The 21,382-nt window shown below is 40.0% G+C and overlaps 1 protein-coding gene across 4 annotated transcripts in view; it reads right to left on the bottom strand.

The window, feature by feature from the left end:
• Positions 1–21,382, bottom strand: part of LOC127509107 (caskin-2) — a 67,032-nt gene that overhangs the window by 24,019 nt on the left and 21,631 nt on the right. For all 4 annotated transcript variants that reach the window (XM_051887590.1, XM_051887589.1, XM_051887591.1 and 1 more), the window contains exons 3-6: positions 15,721–15,772; positions 3,703–3,800; positions 2,462–2,607; positions 1,884–1,979 (exon numbers count right to left, since the gene is read on the bottom strand). In XM_051887590.1, coding sequence (XP_051743550.1) covers positions 1,884–1,979; positions 2,462–2,607; positions 3,703–3,800; positions 15,721–15,772 — 392 coding nt within the window. The remainder of the gene's footprint in view (positions 1–1,883; positions 1,980–2,461; positions 2,608–3,702; positions 3,801–15,720; positions 15,773–21,382) is intronic.

Below are 21,382 nucleotides of genomic sequence, written 5' to 3'. Positions count from 1 at the left end.
CCTAAGCAGGCAGCACTGAGTGGATTTCTTCTGCGTCAGCAGCACACACATAGGGTGAGAGAGAAAGACATTATCCAGTTGCTTCAGCCGCACCCTGATACCTCAATACAGCAGCTGATTAAATACCACACATACACACACTGCCATTAAAGTAACACCTCCAAAAGGCCTAAATACACAGCTGAACTGAAATCGCACACCACTGGGCATGTGTGCGCGAGAACATGTAAAACAAAGCTCTGAGCTCTTATTCACTGAGTGAATGAATGACACACAAAGACAGACATGAAAAATCACAGTTAGGGCAGAAAGAGATAGAGGAGGAAAAATAATTTTATTGCATGCAGACAAGTATCTCCACTGGCTGTCTGTGCTGGAATTTATTTTAAGGAAGTACCGTGTCTATTAATGGATAAAGCTAAAGTAACATCTTCAGCTAGTCAGTTTGAGATCCTTTCCATCTAAACTGGTTATATCTCTTAAGCCTAGTAGTGGATGTTTTATGAGCAGTAGGATAACCATATTCATCCGCACAGTCATGCAGAAGCACAACCAAAACAATGTTCTTCTGCAAAATGCATGCAGTTTTGTTTTTTAACCTCTAGAGGGCCAAAAGTTACATAGTGTACCTTTGCTTGAAGAAAATGAAGCCTATTTTAAAGGGTTAGTTCATCCAAAAATGAAAATTTCTGTCATTAATTACTCACCATCATGTCGTTCCACACCCGTAAGACCTCATCTTCGGAACACAAATTAAGATATTTTTGATAAAAATCTCAAAACACTGCTTCATGAAGCTTCGAAGCTTTACGAATCTTTTGTTTCGAATCAGTGGTTCGGATCGTGTATCAAACTGCCAAAGTCACACGATTTCAGTAAACGAGACTTTGTTACGTCATAAGACTTTCGAAAGGTTTCGAAATTTCAATGGTTCTCGTGACTTTGGCAGTTTGATACAAGCTCTGAACCACTGATTCAAAACAAAAGATTCGTAAAGCTTTGAAACTTCATGAAGCAGTGTTTTGAAATTGGCTATCACTAGATATTGTTGAATAAAGTCGTTATTTTGTTATTTTTGGCGCACAAAAAGTATTCCGTCGCTTTATAACATTAAGGTTGAACCACTGTAGTCACATGAACTGTTTTAAATACGTCTTTAGTAGCTTTCTGGGCATTTGAAAGTGTAAATTAACTTGCTTTCAATGGAGGCCTCACTGAGCCATCGGATGTCATCAAAAATATCTTAATTTGTGTTCCGAAGATGAACGAAGGTCTTACAGGTGTGGAACGACATGAGGGTGAGTAATTAATGACAGAATTTTCATTTTTAGGGTGAACCTTTTAAAATCATTGCGATGTTTTGCTTTGTAACATTATTTTCATGACAACTTGGCTCATTTCCCACTCAAATATTCTCATTACAACAAAAGCACAATAATATTATATATTATTTAAATTGTCAGGTATTGGGGCAGTAAAAAAAAAAATGAAATGAAAACATTGAAATGAAAAAGATTGTATTACAGTTTTTTTTTTTTTTTACTATAATACAGCAAAAATATTGTATTACAGTAATGAGAATCACCAGTGAGAATAAAAATGTAGGCTTTAATGGCCCAACTACAGTAGATTGACTTCATTTTCTTTAAGCAAAATTTCTTCTTCATTTTTTTTTTTTTTTTTTGGATTTTGAGGTGAAATATGGCCTGGACACGTTCTTGTCAGATTGTATGCGATTCACTTGCACAACAGATAACATAATTTATGAGATTACAGTAACCATCGTGACAGTGATGTAACAGATGACATTCCACATGAAGTATGATCATGAACACACTAGAAATTAAATACTGACAAGTCCCTACAGAGATGAGATGACTGACCTTCACTCGGCCAAACTCACAGGCCAGATCCAGAGGAGTCTTCTTAGCCTTATTTAACACGCATGGGTTTGACTGGTGCTGCAACAACATCTCAGACTGATAAACAGAGAGAGAGAGAAAGAAGAATTATGTTTTTCAAACCAACTTGTTAGTTAATATATGTGACGTGAGACAGAAAATAATCATAAAAACAGACAGATTATCCCTAATTCCTCACTAATACCGTACATACACACAATAAAACCATCTGGGGTCACTTGTTGATGTCGTAATGCAAATATCAAATTTCTTTGCATTTCAGTGAGCTGATGTCAGATGATTCACAGGTGCTGTATCCAACAACACTGCTTCTCAAACAGGGATGGACTGGCCAGTTTTCTCTGTGGGCTGACCGGGCTGGCTTTTGGAAACAAATTTTTAAACAAAGTAATATGGAAAGATTTTCAATAGAAAAACATTGGTCAGCCCATTGAGGCCACAGTGTTAAACTGCTCTGCTCTTTGTTCAAGAGTGTTTGTGACGTGTTTGATGACAGCAACTGTTTTGAATCATCTGAGTGTGGTCTAATAGATACGCACCACCTCGTAGTGTCCGTACTGAGCAGCCAGGTGCAGTGGAATCTGCCCGTCATGAGACGCGTTGTTAACCGCAGCCCCTGATCTCAGCAGCATGAGCACTGAGTCAGCTTTACCCTGCCACGCTGCGTAATGCAGCGGCCGCATCCCTGCAGAACAAAACATACAAAATTCAACCTCTGACACACAGTTCTGTTAGTTGTGTACAAGACTGAGCAAAATTTGAGTATTGGTTTCATTTCAATTCATGTTTTAGGCCGATACTGAAACGGTTCCAATACTCCTTTTCTGCAGTATTGATAAAACAATATGAAATGCGCATTCTCACTCTCTCTCTTCTCTCCGACGCCAAATTGACACACACCCGCCTTCTCTCACTCACTCGTGTCATTCGCTCCGGTGCTTGTATTGCGCATAATTTTAATCATCCCCACAGGTTTCCCCCAACAGCTCGCGAATGCCAAGTTACAAATACATACAAAATTATGTCAAAAAGCCCGTCTTGCCGAGTATTCAGGTAAATACAGTCAGTTTTGGAATGTAAATAGTTGAGAGAAAGCACATGTTGTGTAACAGTATATTGGATCTGTGCATAAGCTCTTAAAGTGACAGCAGCCTAATAAACCTGCTGCTTTCTCTCATGTTAATAAAAGAACAAAAGAAAATCACTCGCTGCTTGACCGAATAACTTTTGGAACTTTTTAATTAATTACTATTTAATTTTTACACTGAAAACTATCCAGTGTTATTTTACATTTGATTACTTTCATTTCTGTATTTCTTTAATTTCTTAACTGAATATACCGTTAGACCCACCATGTTTATTTCATTTGTCTCTTTATTCTATTTTATTTATTTGTGCTATAATTTGCAATTTGTTTATGTGTTCTTATTTTAATTACTGACTGTTTACTTGTCTTTTTTGTATATGTAGTTCAAAGATTCAAATTAAGCATCCCTGTTCTGTGTGTAAGCTTCTACAACAAAATTACCCAAATTATCAAAAAATTATGAGATAATAAATTATCTGTATGGCGGTATATATAGCAGTTTTCACTGTGGTATCGACACTGGTATCGAATATTGATATTTTTCAAGGTATTGTATTGAAGTTGGAAATTCCAGTATCGTGACAACACTAATATGGATAAAGATATAGTTTTAAAAATCATTCTAAATGTTCAAGAATAGTCCACACCACAACTAAAACGATAACAACACACAGAAATGGAGGCAGTTCTAACCGTTGCTATCCTTGATGTCCACAACAGCCTGAGCCTCCAACAGCAGGGAGAGCAACTCCGTAGTGCCTGTGAGAGCAGCATGATGCAACGCTGAAAACCTGAGTGGAGGGGAAAAAAACAGAAAACTTTAAAGAGATGGAGAGAGTGGTGGAAAAAGCAAAAAACTTTTGACAACTAAGGAACAGTACTTTTGGGAAAGATAAAGGCTACAGCCAAATAATAAAGAAGCCACCCAATAACTTTTATCAGCTTAATTTGATACCAGAGCACACAGTTACACTTTCATCATTCCACACTAGAGGCCATGTGTGGTCATAAAGAGAATGGAAAAATAAAAAAACACCAGTATATGTGAGATTGCCAACAAACCAACGTCTTGTAAAAGTGCCTCGTATTGCTCAAGCTGTGGCACAATTAGAGACTAAAGTCTGAAATTTACAAGGTTTTATGAGGCAAAAAAAAAAAAAAAAAGAATCAGGGCGACAAGGGGGAGATACATTCAATTCAGCACAAGCTCAGGCAATAAAAAAAAAACTGTGTCCTCTGGGCACAGACGCCCTCATATGATCTGATGTTTACTAAAGTATGACAAATGAAAATGCTACTTGTCTGGGGTGGATGTATTTTGTTAGGACATGCCGAAAACCAAAGCAAGACCTCTCACAGAAGAGTAACAGGGCTGTCTTCAACCACCCCTCCTCAAACGCTTCAGACGTCCCGGATGTAAATCTCCTTCCAGAGTCTTGTCTTAGTGAAGTCCTCACCCACAGCCATTACTGCAAACATATCACTTTTAGAAGGGGAAGCTGTCACTTGAGGCACAAGTGGCCCCATAAAGAATGAGCCAAGTTTGACTGGGCAAGTACAACATTACTGTGGTGCTTTTGGATTAAACTGTGCCCCGGTGGCTGAATAGCTTACATTTTCCCCTCAATATCTTTAAATGTCAAGTCACAGCTTGGCTGTAATTTCTAAAACAATGACTATTTCATCAGGGTGCATGAAAGCATACAGTGAAACTAAGGGAACAACTGACCCGTTGCTCTTATGGCTGAGAGGTAAGCTCTGTTGCAAAACCTATGAGCTGCCTTGCTATCAGTTACCGACATAGATTACACTGGATTACACTACACAACTTTTGCCCAGATTCTTGCCCCAATTTGCAGTCTGGACAAGTCAACGATAGTTTCCGGAAGTCAGAGACAGTCTGCAGATTTTGGTCAGACGGAGCTGGCATAGTGTGTAATGAGCACAGACTCTGATGTTTTAGCTTCAGACTTTGATTCCATCCATCCATCCAGAGGATGTTAAATATGTTTGATATTTTGAGCCAATTTTAGAACACATATTGTGTTGCCATTTGTCATGTGTCTTCCAGCAATGAGGTGCACATTTCTGTGTGAGTTTGTTGTGTTCAGAACGTCTGGTAGTGTGTGATCCTCAGTCTTTCAGTGTGTGATGCTCAGTTTTTCTTTGAAACCATTTAGAAAGTCGGAAAGTGCACGATGCCTAGTGTTTTAAAATCTGTTCAGAAAAGTCATGTAGAGTATTCCAGGCAGCATTGCACTGGAAACTAAACCTCATGAAGGACACTTTTGGAACACTTTAAGAGACTCAAATTGAGTGCCTCAGAGATGACGTGTTTTTGTATGCAAAACCCGGAAGTGAGTTAACATTTTAGGACTTCCGGTTCCATCGCCCTAAAGTCAATGGGTTTTTTAAATGGGTTTCTGCTAAATCGCCTGAAATAAGGTCTGTGGTTAACAAAGCCTCTAAATATTTTCACGTTTTGATCTATGACATAAAACACACCAGTTATAACCCGCTTGTGATTTTTTAAACCTTTATTGTGTCTTAAAAACGGCGGTTACTAACAAATTGCTAAAAGGGACGACTTCCTTTGGCGGGGACTTTAGACGTCATCATGGCAAACAGGAAATTTGGACAGAATTTCTCATGAAAAAGTGGATAAGTATTCATACACAGCACAGATCATAATCAGCGAGCATGTTTTTAAATAAAGTCGTTTTTTAAATAAAGTTTAAGGAAGCTTGGTGGTGGTGACGTTGATCCGCGATGGTGTGCTGTAGTCCGTTTATAGCCTACTGTTAGCTTTTTATATCTGACTTCTTTTTTTAGGCTTCAAAATGTATAAATGTTGTTGTGACGAGCAGGGCGGGCGAGAGCCGTGAGGGAACGGCGCGAGGCCGGTGACGCGAGAGTTAACGAGCTCCACCTGTGAGGCGCACCGGCCTCGAGTCTCTCACGGAGGAGCTCCGGAAGCATAAAAGGAGGAGCGACGACAGTGAAGGACGAGAGAGGACCAGGCTTGGACTTTATTTTGTTTTATTATGTTTGTGTGGCCGGTAGACGTCCGCGAGGGTCTGCCGGCATTACTTTCGTTTTGTTCTTTGTTTATTTTATTAAAGTTTATTGTTTGAATGTTCGCCGGTTCCCGCCTCCTTCTTCCCCCATCATACGAACTGTGTTACATTGGTGCCGAAACCCGGGAGGAAGGAGGGACATGCTGTCGGAGAGCCCTCGCTGCTGAGGGGGATCGCGGTGCTGCGGAGTTCGGGCAGCGCGGGAGTGAAGACTGCGAGAGGCTGCCCGAGGCGGTGGTACTGGAGCCTTGTGAAAGGTGGGACGGAGACCCGGATGCCGTGCTCCTGGGACGAGGTGGGGTGGCTGCCGTCCTGGAGGGAGCGGAGGAATGCCGTCGTTTGCCGTGGGCCGGAGCCTGCTGCCGTCCGCCATGAAGGGGAGGAGCAGGGAACGGCGGATTCGCTGCCGGCTGCCCTCAGCCGGAGGAGCCATCGCCGGCCGCCAGGAGGCGGTCGAGGATCGGGCCGTCCACCGAGCGTCCAGTGCCATCGCATGGCACCGCGAGGAAGAGCCTCTCGGCAGGCTGAGGACCGAGCGGCAGTGTGTCAGGGAACCGGACCAAGAATTTTTTTTTTCTTTTTTCCTCTCTTCCCTCTCTCGTTCTGTCGCTCCCCTTGCTTCCGTCTCCTTTCTCTCGTCTCGTCTGTCCTTACCCCCAGGTGCTGCGGCCGCCGAGACAGGCCCCGGGGGGGGAGTAGAGCGCAGTCTCGGGAGTACCCCCCGGCCTGCGAGGGGCGATGGGGGTATGTGACGAGCAGGGCGGGCGAGAGCCGTGAGGGAACGGCGCGAGGCCGGTGACGCGAGAGTTAACGAGCTCCACCTGTGAGGCGCACCGGCCTCGAGTCTCTCACGGAGGAGCTCCGGAAGCATAAAAGGAGGAGCGATGACAGTGAAGGACGAGAGAGGACCAGGCCTGGACTTTATTTTGTTTTATTATGTTTGTGTGGCCGGCAGACGTCCGCGAGGGTCTGCCGGCATTACTTTCGTTTTGTTCTTTGTTTATTTTATTAAAAGTTTATTGTTGAATCTGCGCCGGTTCCCGCCTCCTTCTTCCCACATCTTACGAACTGTGTTACAGTTGTGTTAACTTGTAAAGATTATCCTGACAGACAAAACATGTAAGTGTCATAACCCTTTGTTAAGCACAGAGCTTATTTTTTTCGATTTTCCAAAAGTCTATGGGAAAAATGCATAGGCTTTCGATCAAGGGAACCCATGTGCCGCTAACTTCCGGGTTGGCCTACAAAAACACGTCATCTCTGAAGTACTCTATTACAACTGGTTTAAAAAATAGTGCATTTTTGGATTGCCTTCTTTGCCAAGAATATATGAAATGCTGCTTTAGAAATTGGCCAAAAGAAGACATCTTAAAAGACAGAGCAATTATGCTGCTGATCTTTGGGAACAGACTTTGTGTTTGGACTGCCTAAAAAGCCTTAAAAAGCTGCCTAAATGGGCAGCTCACAAGTTTTTGGAAGTCTTGGATAAGAATCAAATCATACATTTCTAGATGCCTCAGCATCAGTCTGGAAACTTTGCCTTAACCCACAACATACCTGACTCATCTTATCAAGAATCATCAAAAAACATCTTATGCGGTCTATTTTGCAATGCAGATATATTTTGGCCCAACTTTTTATCACACTAAAAGCAGAAGGTCAGATGCTTTTACTCAATAAGAACCCATATGGGGTTAGCCAAAGGAGTCATTCATTTCCTGAACCCATGGCCTCAGATTAGATTCTCAGAGTAGACAGCTGTGTCTATTAGATGTGCAATGAAACAGTACAGACAAATAGAGTGGAAATGGACCAGACTGGATAAATATGATGGCTAAAGTTGATTATTTTCATGAACACACTGAGACTCCAGCTGAGGGAAAACACTTTGCCGACTGTGCCTTTGAAGAGATGGAACTGTGTAAGGTCTTTGTACCCTATGAATCACAAGCTGGTGGTAAACTCTCACATTGTGTTGAATCACACAGGACACACAGTTTGCCATGCTTAGCAGAAACACTCGGATGTAAATCAGCTTGACACGTAACTGTCTTCACAGTGGACGTTCTTGACACTCATGAGAAATGGTGTGACAGCTGTGAAGGTTTGAAAATGAATAATTCATTCTAAGGTTTAAGCGGTGGATAAAAGGGGGTGATGTGGCATAGTTATTAAAACTCAGGACTAGAAACCAGAAGTTTCAAACCAAGGTCCCTGCTCCAAAGAGACAATCCCTGTACCAAATTCTATATTGAAACTGAGCATGAAACTCTGCATGAAAGTCCCAGAAACAAATCCCAATGGTCTTGGTAGTTTGCCAATAAAAAGATTTTATTAAAGTAGAGTTCGTTATACACAATTATTACACAAACATCTCCAATGTCAGAGAATATTCTACAGAACTACAACAAGAGGGCAGGTTAAGGCAGGAAATAGAGACTGCCAGAGGCTCCATGGCACAAAGCAATAGGCATAACATCACAAGTTTAACTCTCCAGAATCTGAGGAGGGCAGCGACAGCCTCACAACTGGGACATTTGTGTTTGAGGAGATGAAGAGAGTCAGTTCAGGCCCTGGCTTTGTTATGAGCAGGCCCACACATGTCCTGTGCCCACATATCTCAATTTTCCGCAGAATTGGAACCCCCATCATGGGGGTCTTTGGATAATATGCATTTATTTGATAATGATTTCATGTGGTACTCTCAGTTGTGAGTTTCACAACTCTCAGTTTAACACACTTTACCACATTTTAGTTATTCCAAGAAGTACGCAGATTTCATCCAAATAAGAGGGCATAAAAAGTTTGCATATTCTGTGTGGGTCTGGTTATGAGGTGTGGGGTTCTGGGTAGATGGCACAATCACTTCTCTGTGGTGTCTTTCTTTGTACCTCTACCTTACCCGCTGATGGCTGGGTCTGAGAGCCCTGCGAAGGGATGTAGATGCTGAAAGAAACCTGTGTTGTGAAAGAGCTCTCTCTTCTGAATAGAAGACTGTACTCTTCTCTTCCACACTTCCACATTTCCACACACTCTTCCATCAGCTTTCTACGAAAAAAAGTAAAAGAAACTGGGAGCGGGAGGAAAAATGGGTTGTTGTAGTGAGAGGCTGTTTCACCTCTCTTCTTCACTGGATCTGGAGCAGACGCCCACTTTACAGGGAACCAGGAAAAAATTCATGCTAACCTAAATGAACAGTATAACCAAATACAAATGACACTGACGATTAGGGGGCACACACACAGGACGTATTCTTGCATCCTCTCTTAAACCCCAAAAAGAAAATACTGTCATTATTTACTAAGCCTCATGTTGTTTAGAGTTCATATGAAGAATTTGATGAATGTGCTGGTTTTTCATTTAACATTTAACTGCGATAAATGGGGACTGAAGCTTTCAAGCTTAAAAAAAAAATGCAAAACCACCATAAAATTATCATAAAAGTGTGCTGCTAAAAACTGGACCATTGAGTTGAGAACCAGATCGGTCCAATTTGAGAATAATTCACCCTGTCAACTCAACTTTTGTGAACCTGAAGAAGCAAATCAATCAAAAGATCTAACTCAATTTGTTCATAAAATGGACATCGCTACTTCTCTCATTTATTTGCCATGAAGAGCTAGGGTAGATGCTAAGATTTTCAGTGAATAATGTCTTACATTTCAACCTATTCCTCAAACTAAGTTATAGTATGGCTTCAAAAGACTTGGAATACTGACAACTTTTTTATGGTTCTTTCATGCTTTTCTCCACCCCCCGTTCATTGTAATTTCATGGAAAATCAGAAATCAGTTAAACTATAACAACAAATGTCAAAAACCAAATGTCATAAAAACAGACAAACAGGATTTTGTGACAACGCAGCACTGGCCCAACAAGACAAGTGTGAGTACTGTCATCTGGCCTTGGGCCATCCTTAATGTTGAGCCTTGCCTACAATAAACAATTAAGGGAATATGTTAGTACAGGTGCACCCTAAAGCAGTTTCTAAATCTCTAGAACGTATTCAGCAACAATTAAATGTCAATAAGGGTTAATTACTGCACTTAATACTCAAAATGTTTCAAACATACAATGAAACTTGTCCGATTAATTGGAATACTATCATTTTCTTCATCAGTTACACGATTTGGCTGCTTTTCGCTATCACACCAGACAAAAGCATAGTTTTGCACCCCAGGAAATATCAAGAGCAGGTCAGACAGTCCGGTGACTGCCCACAGCGATACTGAACAGTTGTTGATTTACCCACAAACACACAACTCGGAAAAGTTCCCAGAACTCAGCGAGGGTCTTGTGTTACAAGCCCTGTCCACTTTCGCCTTCATTTCGCGGGATGTCAGGACGGATTTGATGCGTCCTGGCAGCGCGGCCCTGGGTGGACAAAGGACAGGGCTCCAAAGAGTCCCTCTCACACCGGCCTGGGCATTCATTCACACACATTCCAGGACGTTTGCCATGGAAACGCCCCCCATACAAATCCCAACAGTTCCCCAGAAAGTCAAAGGCGGCTCAAATACTAATTTGTCTCACAGACAAGCAAAACCTTCAATGCTACACCACTATTATTTGATGAACCCCCACAAATTTCATTCATTGCATTTCATTTTTTCTCTTTTACTAACAAACCTGGGCATGCAAAGCTATTAAAAAAATTTCACAATCAAAAGTACCGTTTATGATGCATGCTGAGGTCATCATTAGGTGGCATGCAGAAACAAAGGCTTTCCAAACAGTGTTGCAACTCCAACATCGTTTAAATGGCTGTATCTGACGAAAACATGCTCAGGTCCAAAATTAAAAGAAAAGAAATATATAGAGAAAATACAGTAAATGAAGACTATTTACCACTATTAAGAGTTTTTTTTATAATAACTTAGCACATTTTGACCAAAAAAATTCTCATAAAACGCCATAATACCATTTTTTTGTAATTTCCCCAGTTGTGATTCCCATTATCCCATTCTAATTACTGTAAATTACTACATTATTAAAAAAAAATACTGTATTTTTTGATCAGCATAATATAAATACATTACAAATTGCAATAGTTTTTACAATATTGTGAATGTTATTTAAAATTATATATATTTTAATATATTTATGTATTTATTTTTGCATTACAGTCTTAAAATTTTGGTAAGAAATGTGCTTAATTGTGACATGCAGACAAAAAAAAAAATATATATATATATATATATATATATATATATATCATGGCCATGGATTATAGGCACAATATGTAAGAATTTTGGATTAAAATATCCCAAAAAAAACAGTAGAACAATGTTATATATTTTGTTGACTTGTGTACTTACATTATCCTAAAAGTTTCCAACAGTGTTTAAATCCAGAGAAATAAGCAATTTTAACCAGTGTAATGGCCCGTGTTACTGTGTCGCCTGTCAATGACGTTGTATGCACGTTACCCTTGATTTTCTTGTTTTACTTCCATAGAAACCATGAAAACCCCAAAGACGCTTTAATATATTATGTTTTATTAGACAGGTGAGCAACTGTTGCAACTGAAACTAATCATTGATATATAGCTCAACATGGTCAGACTTATTGTAACCATGTTTGTACCATGCCTTATGCAGAGACAACACTATTTTGTGACTAACATAGCATAATCAGAAAGAGTTTTATTTGTAGTAACAGTAAATTTCTTCACCATATAATATATTTTAAATGAATTGCATGCCATTAAGCAACACAAGTCATCCAGCTTTTATTAATATGATATTCTAATATCGATCTAGCTTACTGCAGTGTGCAACAAGTGTCTCATACCAGCCACTGAGTGAATGCACAGAGTAACGTTATAACAACCTTCAGAGTAACTTTATAACAACCTTTTTAATTTGTCAAATAAAGTGACTTGTATGAGTAGTAATTCAGCACTTGCTATTTCATTAGAATGAAAATAATGTGAATTTAAGTGATCAAACATAACTGTAACAAAGTTCAAGTTCAGGGAAGAAGGAGGCGGACGTTAAACGCAACTATAATCATAAAATAAACATAAAAAACAAAACAAAAGGAGCACCAGAGGCCGACTGCGGCATATAAGCATAATAAAAACAGCAACATAAAATGTCCCAGGCTCTCGGCCCCATCCTGGTTCATACCACAGTAACATAAATAAAACTTTAATACATTCCCTTATCCATGAACACGTCGGATTGCTTTTCATCAGCTGTGGAGGTGAAGACGACAACTCCCATGATTCCACGCTCATTCACGGCGTCATCAAGCTCCGCCTTTGTTAGTGTTTTGAATAAGCGACCTCTAGTGGCGAAACTTACATACTGTGCCTTCAAGAATTCATACTCTCATTTAAGTAAATCATGGCCACATTGTGCTAATTCTCTCCCTCGTTTTGATTTAAAATGAAGGAACAAATTATTATATCATGTGCACGACTGAGTAAAATGAGGGAACGAATTATATCGTGCACACGCTTTAGTAAAACGAGGGAATGAATTATTATATTGTGCACACAATTTACTTAAAATGACGGAACGAAAAGTAAAACATGCTGACATATTAATAAGTCGTGGGAACAATTTGTAGCTTAATTTTCTTTATAAATTGTATAAATATATAAATAATATTACACATACAAATACTTCTAATTTTTGCTTATGATTTTGGAGAGTAGTATGACCCGGATATGTTGCAGATTTCGTAAGATTCAGATTCCTCTGTCTACACATGGGTGAGTCTATGTACTTTATTCCTGTTAACAAGTGATACAGGTCTCTGCATGATTGTGTTACACACTCTGAGTGAGTTTGACTACATCCTTTCACTCCTTTTCCTGTTTTTCTCTTCTGTCAGTAAGTTTCCATTGGATAGAGATGTTATATAACAAAAGCCGGTCAGTAAATACCATGGCAACTTCACAGAACAAAATACAACAACGTGACTGATGCATCTTGTTCAAACTAAGAGTGGACCGCTTTAAAGATCTGAGATGTCAGCCTCTAATCCAAGAGTTTATCTTGAATATTTCTGGTTATCCATTTTAAATGTCAAATAGAGGCAGATTTGTTCACACCAGCTACACACGAAAGCATGGATCAGCACTATAAATCTCCATCCATCATTACCTGTTTTCCTTTTGCTTTTCCCATCCGACCTCAATAATGGCTGGTCGGTGCTTTGTAAACACTCCTATCTAATTCGTTACGGTCCTTATCCGTGAATGGCCATCTCTGACCCCTCGACTGGCCCACCCTCCTTTCTTTTCTTTACGACAGGGAGGTGAGGGGCTACCCAAAAACAAGCACCTAAATGTCATTTTAAGTCTCGACTTAAAATATATGAGGTCAATGTACCGTTTTACAGCCCTGTGAGAGGCCCATCTTATCTCAAAGACACTGTTGACATAGCATGTTTTAATGGACTGTGGGAGCAACGATACTTGGTCAGTTTAAGACGAACCACAGGTAAAGTGTCTGGCTAAAGGGATCTAGTCTTATAAACAAAGACTAATAGCTCAAAGTGCACTTAGTGTGTATATGAAGTTAGCCAAGCATGATAATTTCAGCAAAAATGGATGAAGACACAATCAAGTTATTCTTCAGTGGTCTGTCTGAAACAGTTTGACAGAGAGGTTAGAGGTGTGTCCAGAGGATATTTACAGCATCTTAGCTTAAGACAGCACCACAAGTGTGCTGATGTGAACTTGCAAATTCAAATTCACCTGTCAATTTCAAAACTAATCAAAGAGGAATGATGTGTCACACAGGAAGTCAACATGCATGAACATGATCACATTGACACTTTCAGGAGACGTGAGGCTGTGATGCTGTCAGTGGAGAAACCATGAGCAGCATATATGTACACCACTATTCAAAAGTTTAGGGTCAGTGAGACTTTTCTGTTTTGTTTTTTTTTAAGAAATTAGTTTTTATTCAGCAGTGATATTTATCAAAAATTCTGGAAAAACAAAACAAAAAAAATATCACAGTTTCCACAAAAATATGAAGCAGCACAACTGTTTTCAACATTGATAATAATAATAATAATATATGTTTCTTGAGCAGCAAATCATCATATTAGAATGATTTCTGATGAATCATGTGACACTGAAGACTGGAGTAATGATGCTGAAAATTCAGCTTTGATCACAGAAATAAATTACATCTGAAAAAAAAGTCTCATGTATGTTTGAGCTGTTATCTTGTTAGTTTTGCACTGTTCCCAGTTCAGTTTCCTTTGTCTTTGTTCATCAGTTCACCATGGATTGTCAAAATTATAAAAAAGTTACCAGGCAACTGGCGAGTAACACCGTTTCAATGCCAATTTTTACTCTCATTTGGCCCATTGAACCCTGGCTAACATGCTAATAAGTGCCCCTCAGATGGCGCTGCGAGCTAGTGCAGTCCGAAGCAATCCATGCATGAAATAAATATATTAGAAAACGTAACATTTTGCAGTTTATTTAGTAATTGCTTAAGGCCATTTTGCAATTTCAATAATCATACAGTAACCAGCATTTCTCAAATTTATGCAATTCACGTGGGTCATAGGTACTTTTCAGGGCAGAAAATATGGAAATCTGTAGAAATACAGAAAAAAAACATCCCTGAATAATAATTTCAAAAACATTAAAAAGTCTCGCTGACCCCAGACTTTTGAACGGTAGTGTAATATGTATAACATGTATAACATTTTTATTAAAGATTAAAGATATTATGGGTCAGATTTACTAGCAGTTTGTGCCAGCGTAAACCCTCTGTTGGCATTAAAAAAATGACTGTCAGGATTTACTAAAAACACGCAATGAAAAAATTGTGCTGAAAAGGCATGGACAGTTATTTGTGTGGCTGACCTTATTGCATATGCATTTGTAGGAGTTTTCCTTTCAGACGCAAAATTTATGGGAGGAGAGTATTTAAATGAATCAAGCAAGGTGATTTACTAAGGTTTATGCTAGTCAATTTACTGGTATTTGCACAATTATTAAATGGCCAAAAAAAGCATGTCTTAAACCAGATGCTAATTTGTGCTGCTCTTGGTAGATTGCGTCGGTCATTATGGAAATGATCCGGCTGCATTTGTGTTCTTTAATTTGAGCGTTGTCAGTAGATCACACGCAGAACTTTTTCACTCTGCACTTTTTTGGAATTGAGCTCTCACGCTAATTTGCCTTTAGTAAATCTGGCCCTAGAAATTATATTTTTGCTATTTTTAGGATCATTAAGATATTTTGTACCTTGACATTACTTCTGCATCAAGAATTATGCACTTTTAGATTTTTTGATGTGGAACTTCTCATCCATTAAGTTCATTCTTTAGGTTTGCGGGTGTGTCATATGAATACATTTTCCAGACATACTACACCTGCCATGTTGGCATAGTTCTTTGACCTTTATGGTCCTTTAACTATGATATACTAACAATACACAAAAATAATTTACTCAGGTGTTATTAAACAAGGAACCTTGTTGGTATCTGTAGCACTTAAACTTGAAAAGATTTGCATGTTCTCAGACAACTTTTCTAATTTGGCATCTCTTCAGTTCTTGTGGCCTTATGGGAAATTTTTCACTGATTCTGCAATTCAGAATCCCTGTGTTTTGACCTGGACGTGAGATTCACCCACAACATAACAATGACTCACCCGTCTGGATCCTGATAGTTGATGTTCAGCCTCTTGGTGGAGCCCAGTAACTCTAAAACACAAGATAAAGAACACATACGTCAGCTTCACATGAAGAAAGTCAGCAGAAAAATTATACTTTTGAAGTAAGACACTAGGGCTGAGATTTGCATCAAAATCTCACATATGAGACACAACCTGGAGTTGTGTGCAGTGTGAACAAAGCCATAGTGGTTTAGATCTGATGGTGAACTGATGCTAATGACTAGAAAGCATGGTGCCAATTATATTTTTATTAATTGGCCTGCTAATACTTCAACTATCACTATTTACATCAAACCAGCAGCAATCTCCATCGATTTGGTATGGTTCTCGAGTTGTCCGTTTGTCTCTTGGTCCTGAGAGTACATCCTAAAGACTCATGGCTGATGTGTCACATGAAGCAAATGAGAGGGCTGTGTGTTAATAGACATGCCGTCTTTCATTCACGGCACACTGTGGAATGTCTGTATAACCCTGTGATTTTTTGTGGTCTCTAATAGACTCATCTATACAGGATCAGCAGTCAGGTCCCATGTACAAAAACACAGACATATTCACTTGAATTTTACAACAACCTTTAACTAGAAAAGTCTGAATAATTGGACAGTTTGAAGAGAGCATTACATAGGGTTTAAAGTGTTTGTAGGCCTTGATAGGTAGATGCTAATGGTTGCGCTGGAAAAATAGATGTATTATGAGTGGATTCTAGATTTTTGCAAAGAAGTTGTTCTTGATGGTTGGTAGGCGGTTATTAGACTTTAACTTTCAGGCTCATAATTTCATGCTAAAAATGTGTTGCTAGGTAGTTTACATTGGTTTTTCCCATGAGAGCCCCAGAGGGAGTCTGGGATCCAGACTGATGAGGAGGTCTGAGGACCTCGGGAGATTCCTGTTAGCTTACTAAGAGATACAGGACTAAATAACACTGTCTCTTCCTGTGAACAACAAAGGGCACTTCATTAACCTCTGACCTCTGCCTGACCTCACTGGACAGCTCAGGGGGCGTTAAACTGGGAGGAGGATGGAAAATAAGAGACCACTCAATAGTGATCTTGGAGTCTTTGATCTTTAGCAATTGTGGCCCTTAAGGGAGACAATTCTTCACTGCAGCACATGGACAGTGTCTCAAAACTATAAGCCAATACGTCAAAACCCTGATTCACCACAACCCTCAAAATGTTCACAGAAGTCTACTATTTGGCTTCTTAGAAAACTTCTTCTGAAAGTGAAATTGGAATCTACTTGGCTACTCTGCATGGCTGAATTGTTAAAATAATACTTTTCAGAGATGTTAAATATTGTCAGAAGGTACAAAAATAAGGAGATATAATTTTTAGCTACATCCCCCAGGCTTAATTCACATTTCGAAATGTGGTCTGAATTCTTTTCCATGCTACTTGATTAAATTTTGTTTCATTATTCAATCTACATATTCTGTTTTACACCAGCTTTCATTTTGTATTTCCAAATCCTTCCCGAGTAACAACAGAACAATTTAACCAGACCACAGGAACGTCAGAGGAACCACAGTGTCCGCCTAAAGGGGAATCAGTGTTTGTATTCCCAGTTCAGTGAGGTCAAAGTTCAAGACGGGGGGCATTGGGATAGAACTGGACCTAGAACACAGACACTGGATACACCCACGATGTGGAGTCACAGTGGCGATCCATCGCCCATCCTTATTATGAAGCTGTCACAGCCATGAGTGACCAAAACACAAAAAAAAAACCTTTGAAGTCAAGCTCTATAACCTCAATCCACAGGAGCGGTTAATTGACATGGTCTCAATGAAACCTAGTTACCTTCCATACATAATGAGAAGCTTTGAAGTGAAAAGCTCTTCCTTAAAGAATGGAAAACCAAAGGAAATTAACAAAATCTTTAAGTACTTTTGAGGGATGTGATTTGTGTCTGACTGATGAGTCTTTTTGATGAATTCATTAAAAAGAACCTGCTAAAAAGTAATTTATATGTGAACCTGACTACACTGGTCGTGCTAAAAAAAAACACCTTCTAAAACGTTCATCTGCTCAACATTTGTTCAAGTTATTTTTAATGCCGTTTATGAGCAAGAAAAAGCACCTCCTCTTTGGTTACCACACTGGTAAGGCTTAGAATAACTACTTATTTTTTTATGCTAAAAGTGGCAGGCATAAAGCAGAAAGGGTTTTCCACCACAAGAATGCATTTGGCCATTTTTGCTCAACTCTGCACAATTGAGAATTTAGCTCTTGAACTGCAATGCTGACTTAAGGTTTGCGCTTGTTTTTGTGTCTTTTGTGAAGAAAACACTACATTTAGACAACCACTGCTTATATCAAAAGTACACAATTATACGTTCATCTACAAAAGAACAGCCAACGCCTTTCACTACTATAACTGACAATGCGTTGGAGCCAAGCTGTAAACATACACACCCAAAGGAAAAGCATGGCTCATGATTTTACTCTGGCTGGAGTCACACAGATAGATTGTGCTCCATCTGAAATGAGCCAGGAACACTGCCATATTAAAATATCTCACGCTTCAAACCAAAACTGCTATGGTAAATTCTCGACTGAGCTTTGCTGTACACACTCAGAAACATGCAGACAGGTCTATGAATAAGAACCTTGTGACTGATGAGTTTCATTGGTGGCACAGCGGTAAAAGATTTAAGTTGGAAACCCAAGGGTCTGTTTTATGTCTGATTTTGGTTCATTTGGTTAGTTTGAGTGCATTTGAAAAAGTGGTCGGGGTTTGCTACATGTGTGCTCCTATTGAAACTCAAAGACATAAACCGCTATTGATGATAAAATTGGCATCTATGCATGGCAGTTTTGCATACCCTACAGAACATAACAATAATCACTTTTTTGGCATAGTTGTGCAGCATTAAATGGAGAGTTACTTAGTTAGTACAATGTATGGCCAAAATCCTAACACAACTCTCTTTAGGAAGGCCAATGCAACTTTCAAGAGCAAATTTCAGGGGTGTCCAATCTTGCTCTCGGAGCACTATTTCAACATCAATTAAACACACCTGGACCAGCTAATAAAGGTCTTCAGGATCAGTAGAAACTTTCAGGCAGGTAAGTTCTGCAGGAAGTTGAACTTGCAGGAACAGGACTGGACGCCCCTGTCCTATTTGGTAAAGGTATTACTGTGCATTTTATTCCAGATCATGCAGGTGCAGTTGATTGACTGGCTCAAAAAAATCAATTGGAAATCAATTGGAGTTCTGGAGAAGCTTTTGGAGATTCCTACCTTTCCCTATGCTTGCACTCATAGCTACTGTATCCTACGAACTGTCGTCAAGTGCGGCTTTGATCCTTGATCTGAATGTTTGATGTTTGATTTCCATACATTAGCTACTTCCTGCACACCAACCCGCCCTAAACAGTCATGACCACTGAACAATGGCTTAATGACTGACAACCTTCCTCTTCGGTAATGGCTACTTAAAAAACTTCTTGATTAAACAGAAAGCAAACAGTCAAAAGGAAGGGGCTGACTGCATAGCATATGTGGCCATTTCAAATGTTTGAGGCCTGAAGAATTTCAACAGAAAGTCAGAGGTGGCAGACTCCAGGAAGTTCACAGCTCCATTCCAGTCCTCTTGACCTGACAATGGAGCGCCTGCAGTGCTGGGAGATTACATGTTTGGAGAAGGAGAAACACACTTCCCCTGGTCCTCTTATCGGCTGTGTAAATGAGGCTGGCGACAGCTAACCCTCTGGATTTTTGTACCATTTCATCGCTGGGAAACTGAGTCTTGCTCACAAAACTAAGTTGTTTCAGAGCCCTGCAGTGCTAACACAATGGTGAGATGAGATTCCTCACCAAGAAAACTAATTGCAAAAACCAAGTACACTACATGAGCAAAAATATGTGGACACCCCCTTATAAATGGACTTGGGCAGTTGTGGCCTAATGGTTAGAGAGTCGGACTTGTAACAGACTTGAGTCTCAGTACCGGCAGAAAATGTAGGTGGGGGGAGTGAATGAACATCACTCTCTTAGGCAAAACCTTGCAACCATGTTCCAACATCTATTAAATTAAATGCTCAATAAGCACATAAATGTGTTATTTGAGTGTCCACATTGGCCATATAGTATGCACATTTTGGCTGTTTTCTTAGCACTCGCTTGATTATGTCACTGGAAGCATGAGATCATAGGAAGCAGGAATTAGGCTTCCTCTAGTAGTCCTAGACAGTGCTTAAGGTAACATCCATATCCTGTCATCAAGACTTCCTCTGGCACTTCATTGAACATCTGGGCTCTTTTCCACATCTATAGACAGAAATCTTAGACCCTGATAGGGGGCAAATGCATCATCCCTCTCACCGTCAAGCTCTTTCTCTTAACCAGTCTCAAATTACGTAATGACACCAAATTCCAACCCATCTTCATTGTTTTGCTTTCATTCTGGCTCTTGTGAGGCGCACACAGATACCGTGCACAACGAGAGACAGGGTGGCGCAGCGCACTTCTGCTCCAGCAGGCAAAGACAAACCCATTTCAGTTCACCTACCATGACTTTGGTGGTCTTCTTTGTTTACACGTTGTTTTCTTCATGGAAGAATACACTTCCCTTTGTGAGCCACTTTTCCGGTTTGTGCCATCCCAAACCAGAGGCAGGGGGCTGGGATTCCGCACAGACGGAAAGATTGTTAGAGTGGGGACAGAGGGTGCAAAAGCAAGTGTGACCCTTGGCAAGATTAGGTGGGGGGTCTGTTGACATGGGCCCCATTGAAAGCAGCCAGGCTTTCAAGGACCTGGGATAGGCCCCTTATTACACTTCCTTCCCTAGACCATTGTTCCAAAAAGTAGGATCACTTAGGCTATTGTGTCCGTTCAGTCTTCCCCAGTAAAATGCTTCCAGGTCTCCATGCAGTGGGTGAGAAGATCTCCTGGTGAGGTCACTCAAGAAACACTTTTATTGTTCTTGCTCCTAGTGGATAGCACATGTGCCATGGCACTTAACATCTAAGACTTGGACTTATTCCATGGCAGTTCCTTGTTTCACAGCTCATGACACAAAACGGCCACTGTGACCTCTCTCTGGATTAAACATCAAAAATAAGTCCTGGGAAGTTCAATCCCATTCTCGAAATCAGCTATATTTCAATGTCCATCATCCATTTCAAGGAATCGTTTCAACATTTCGTTTGTGTGATCATGGACCATATTTTTACTGTATTAGACTTTTAAACATCTACAATCTACTTGGCAACAATGGCTTTTACTTCAAAATAAAGATTCCTCTGATTGAAAAAAACATAACTATCAGCCAGTCCTAAGCAGTATGAGATGTGTCAGGCTGTCAGCTAAACTACATACAGTACTCTACATTTCATATACAGCTAAGAAAAAAATGGGGGAAAAAATGAAACACAAAGCTTGAGGAAAAGCAAATGTGTTAAACTGAGCCCAGTAATTTGTTCCACACTATCCCCAGCAGTTCCCTGAGATAATTACTGCAGCATTATGGGCAAAACAGCGCCTGTGAACGGAGATAAAGGTGAACAGCTGGCACAACTCACAGTGATTGTCATTTAGCAGGGATGGCAGACCTTTTACACACTTAAACCTCTCCACACTGGAATGCAGAGACTCACGACAGCCTGTTCTCAAGACCCTGATGAAGCCCTGATAA

The sequence above is a fragment of the Ctenopharyngodon idella genome, chromosome 3, assembly GCF_019924925.1.
Source record: "Ctenopharyngodon idella isolate HZGC_01 chromosome 3, HZGC01, whole genome shotgun sequence".
Classification (NCBI taxonomy): domain Eukaryota; kingdom Metazoa; phylum Chordata; class Actinopteri; order Cypriniformes; family Xenocyprididae; genus Ctenopharyngodon; species Ctenopharyngodon idella.
Note: the sequence above shows the minus strand (reverse complement) of the source record. Positions and strands in the feature narration are given on the sequence as shown.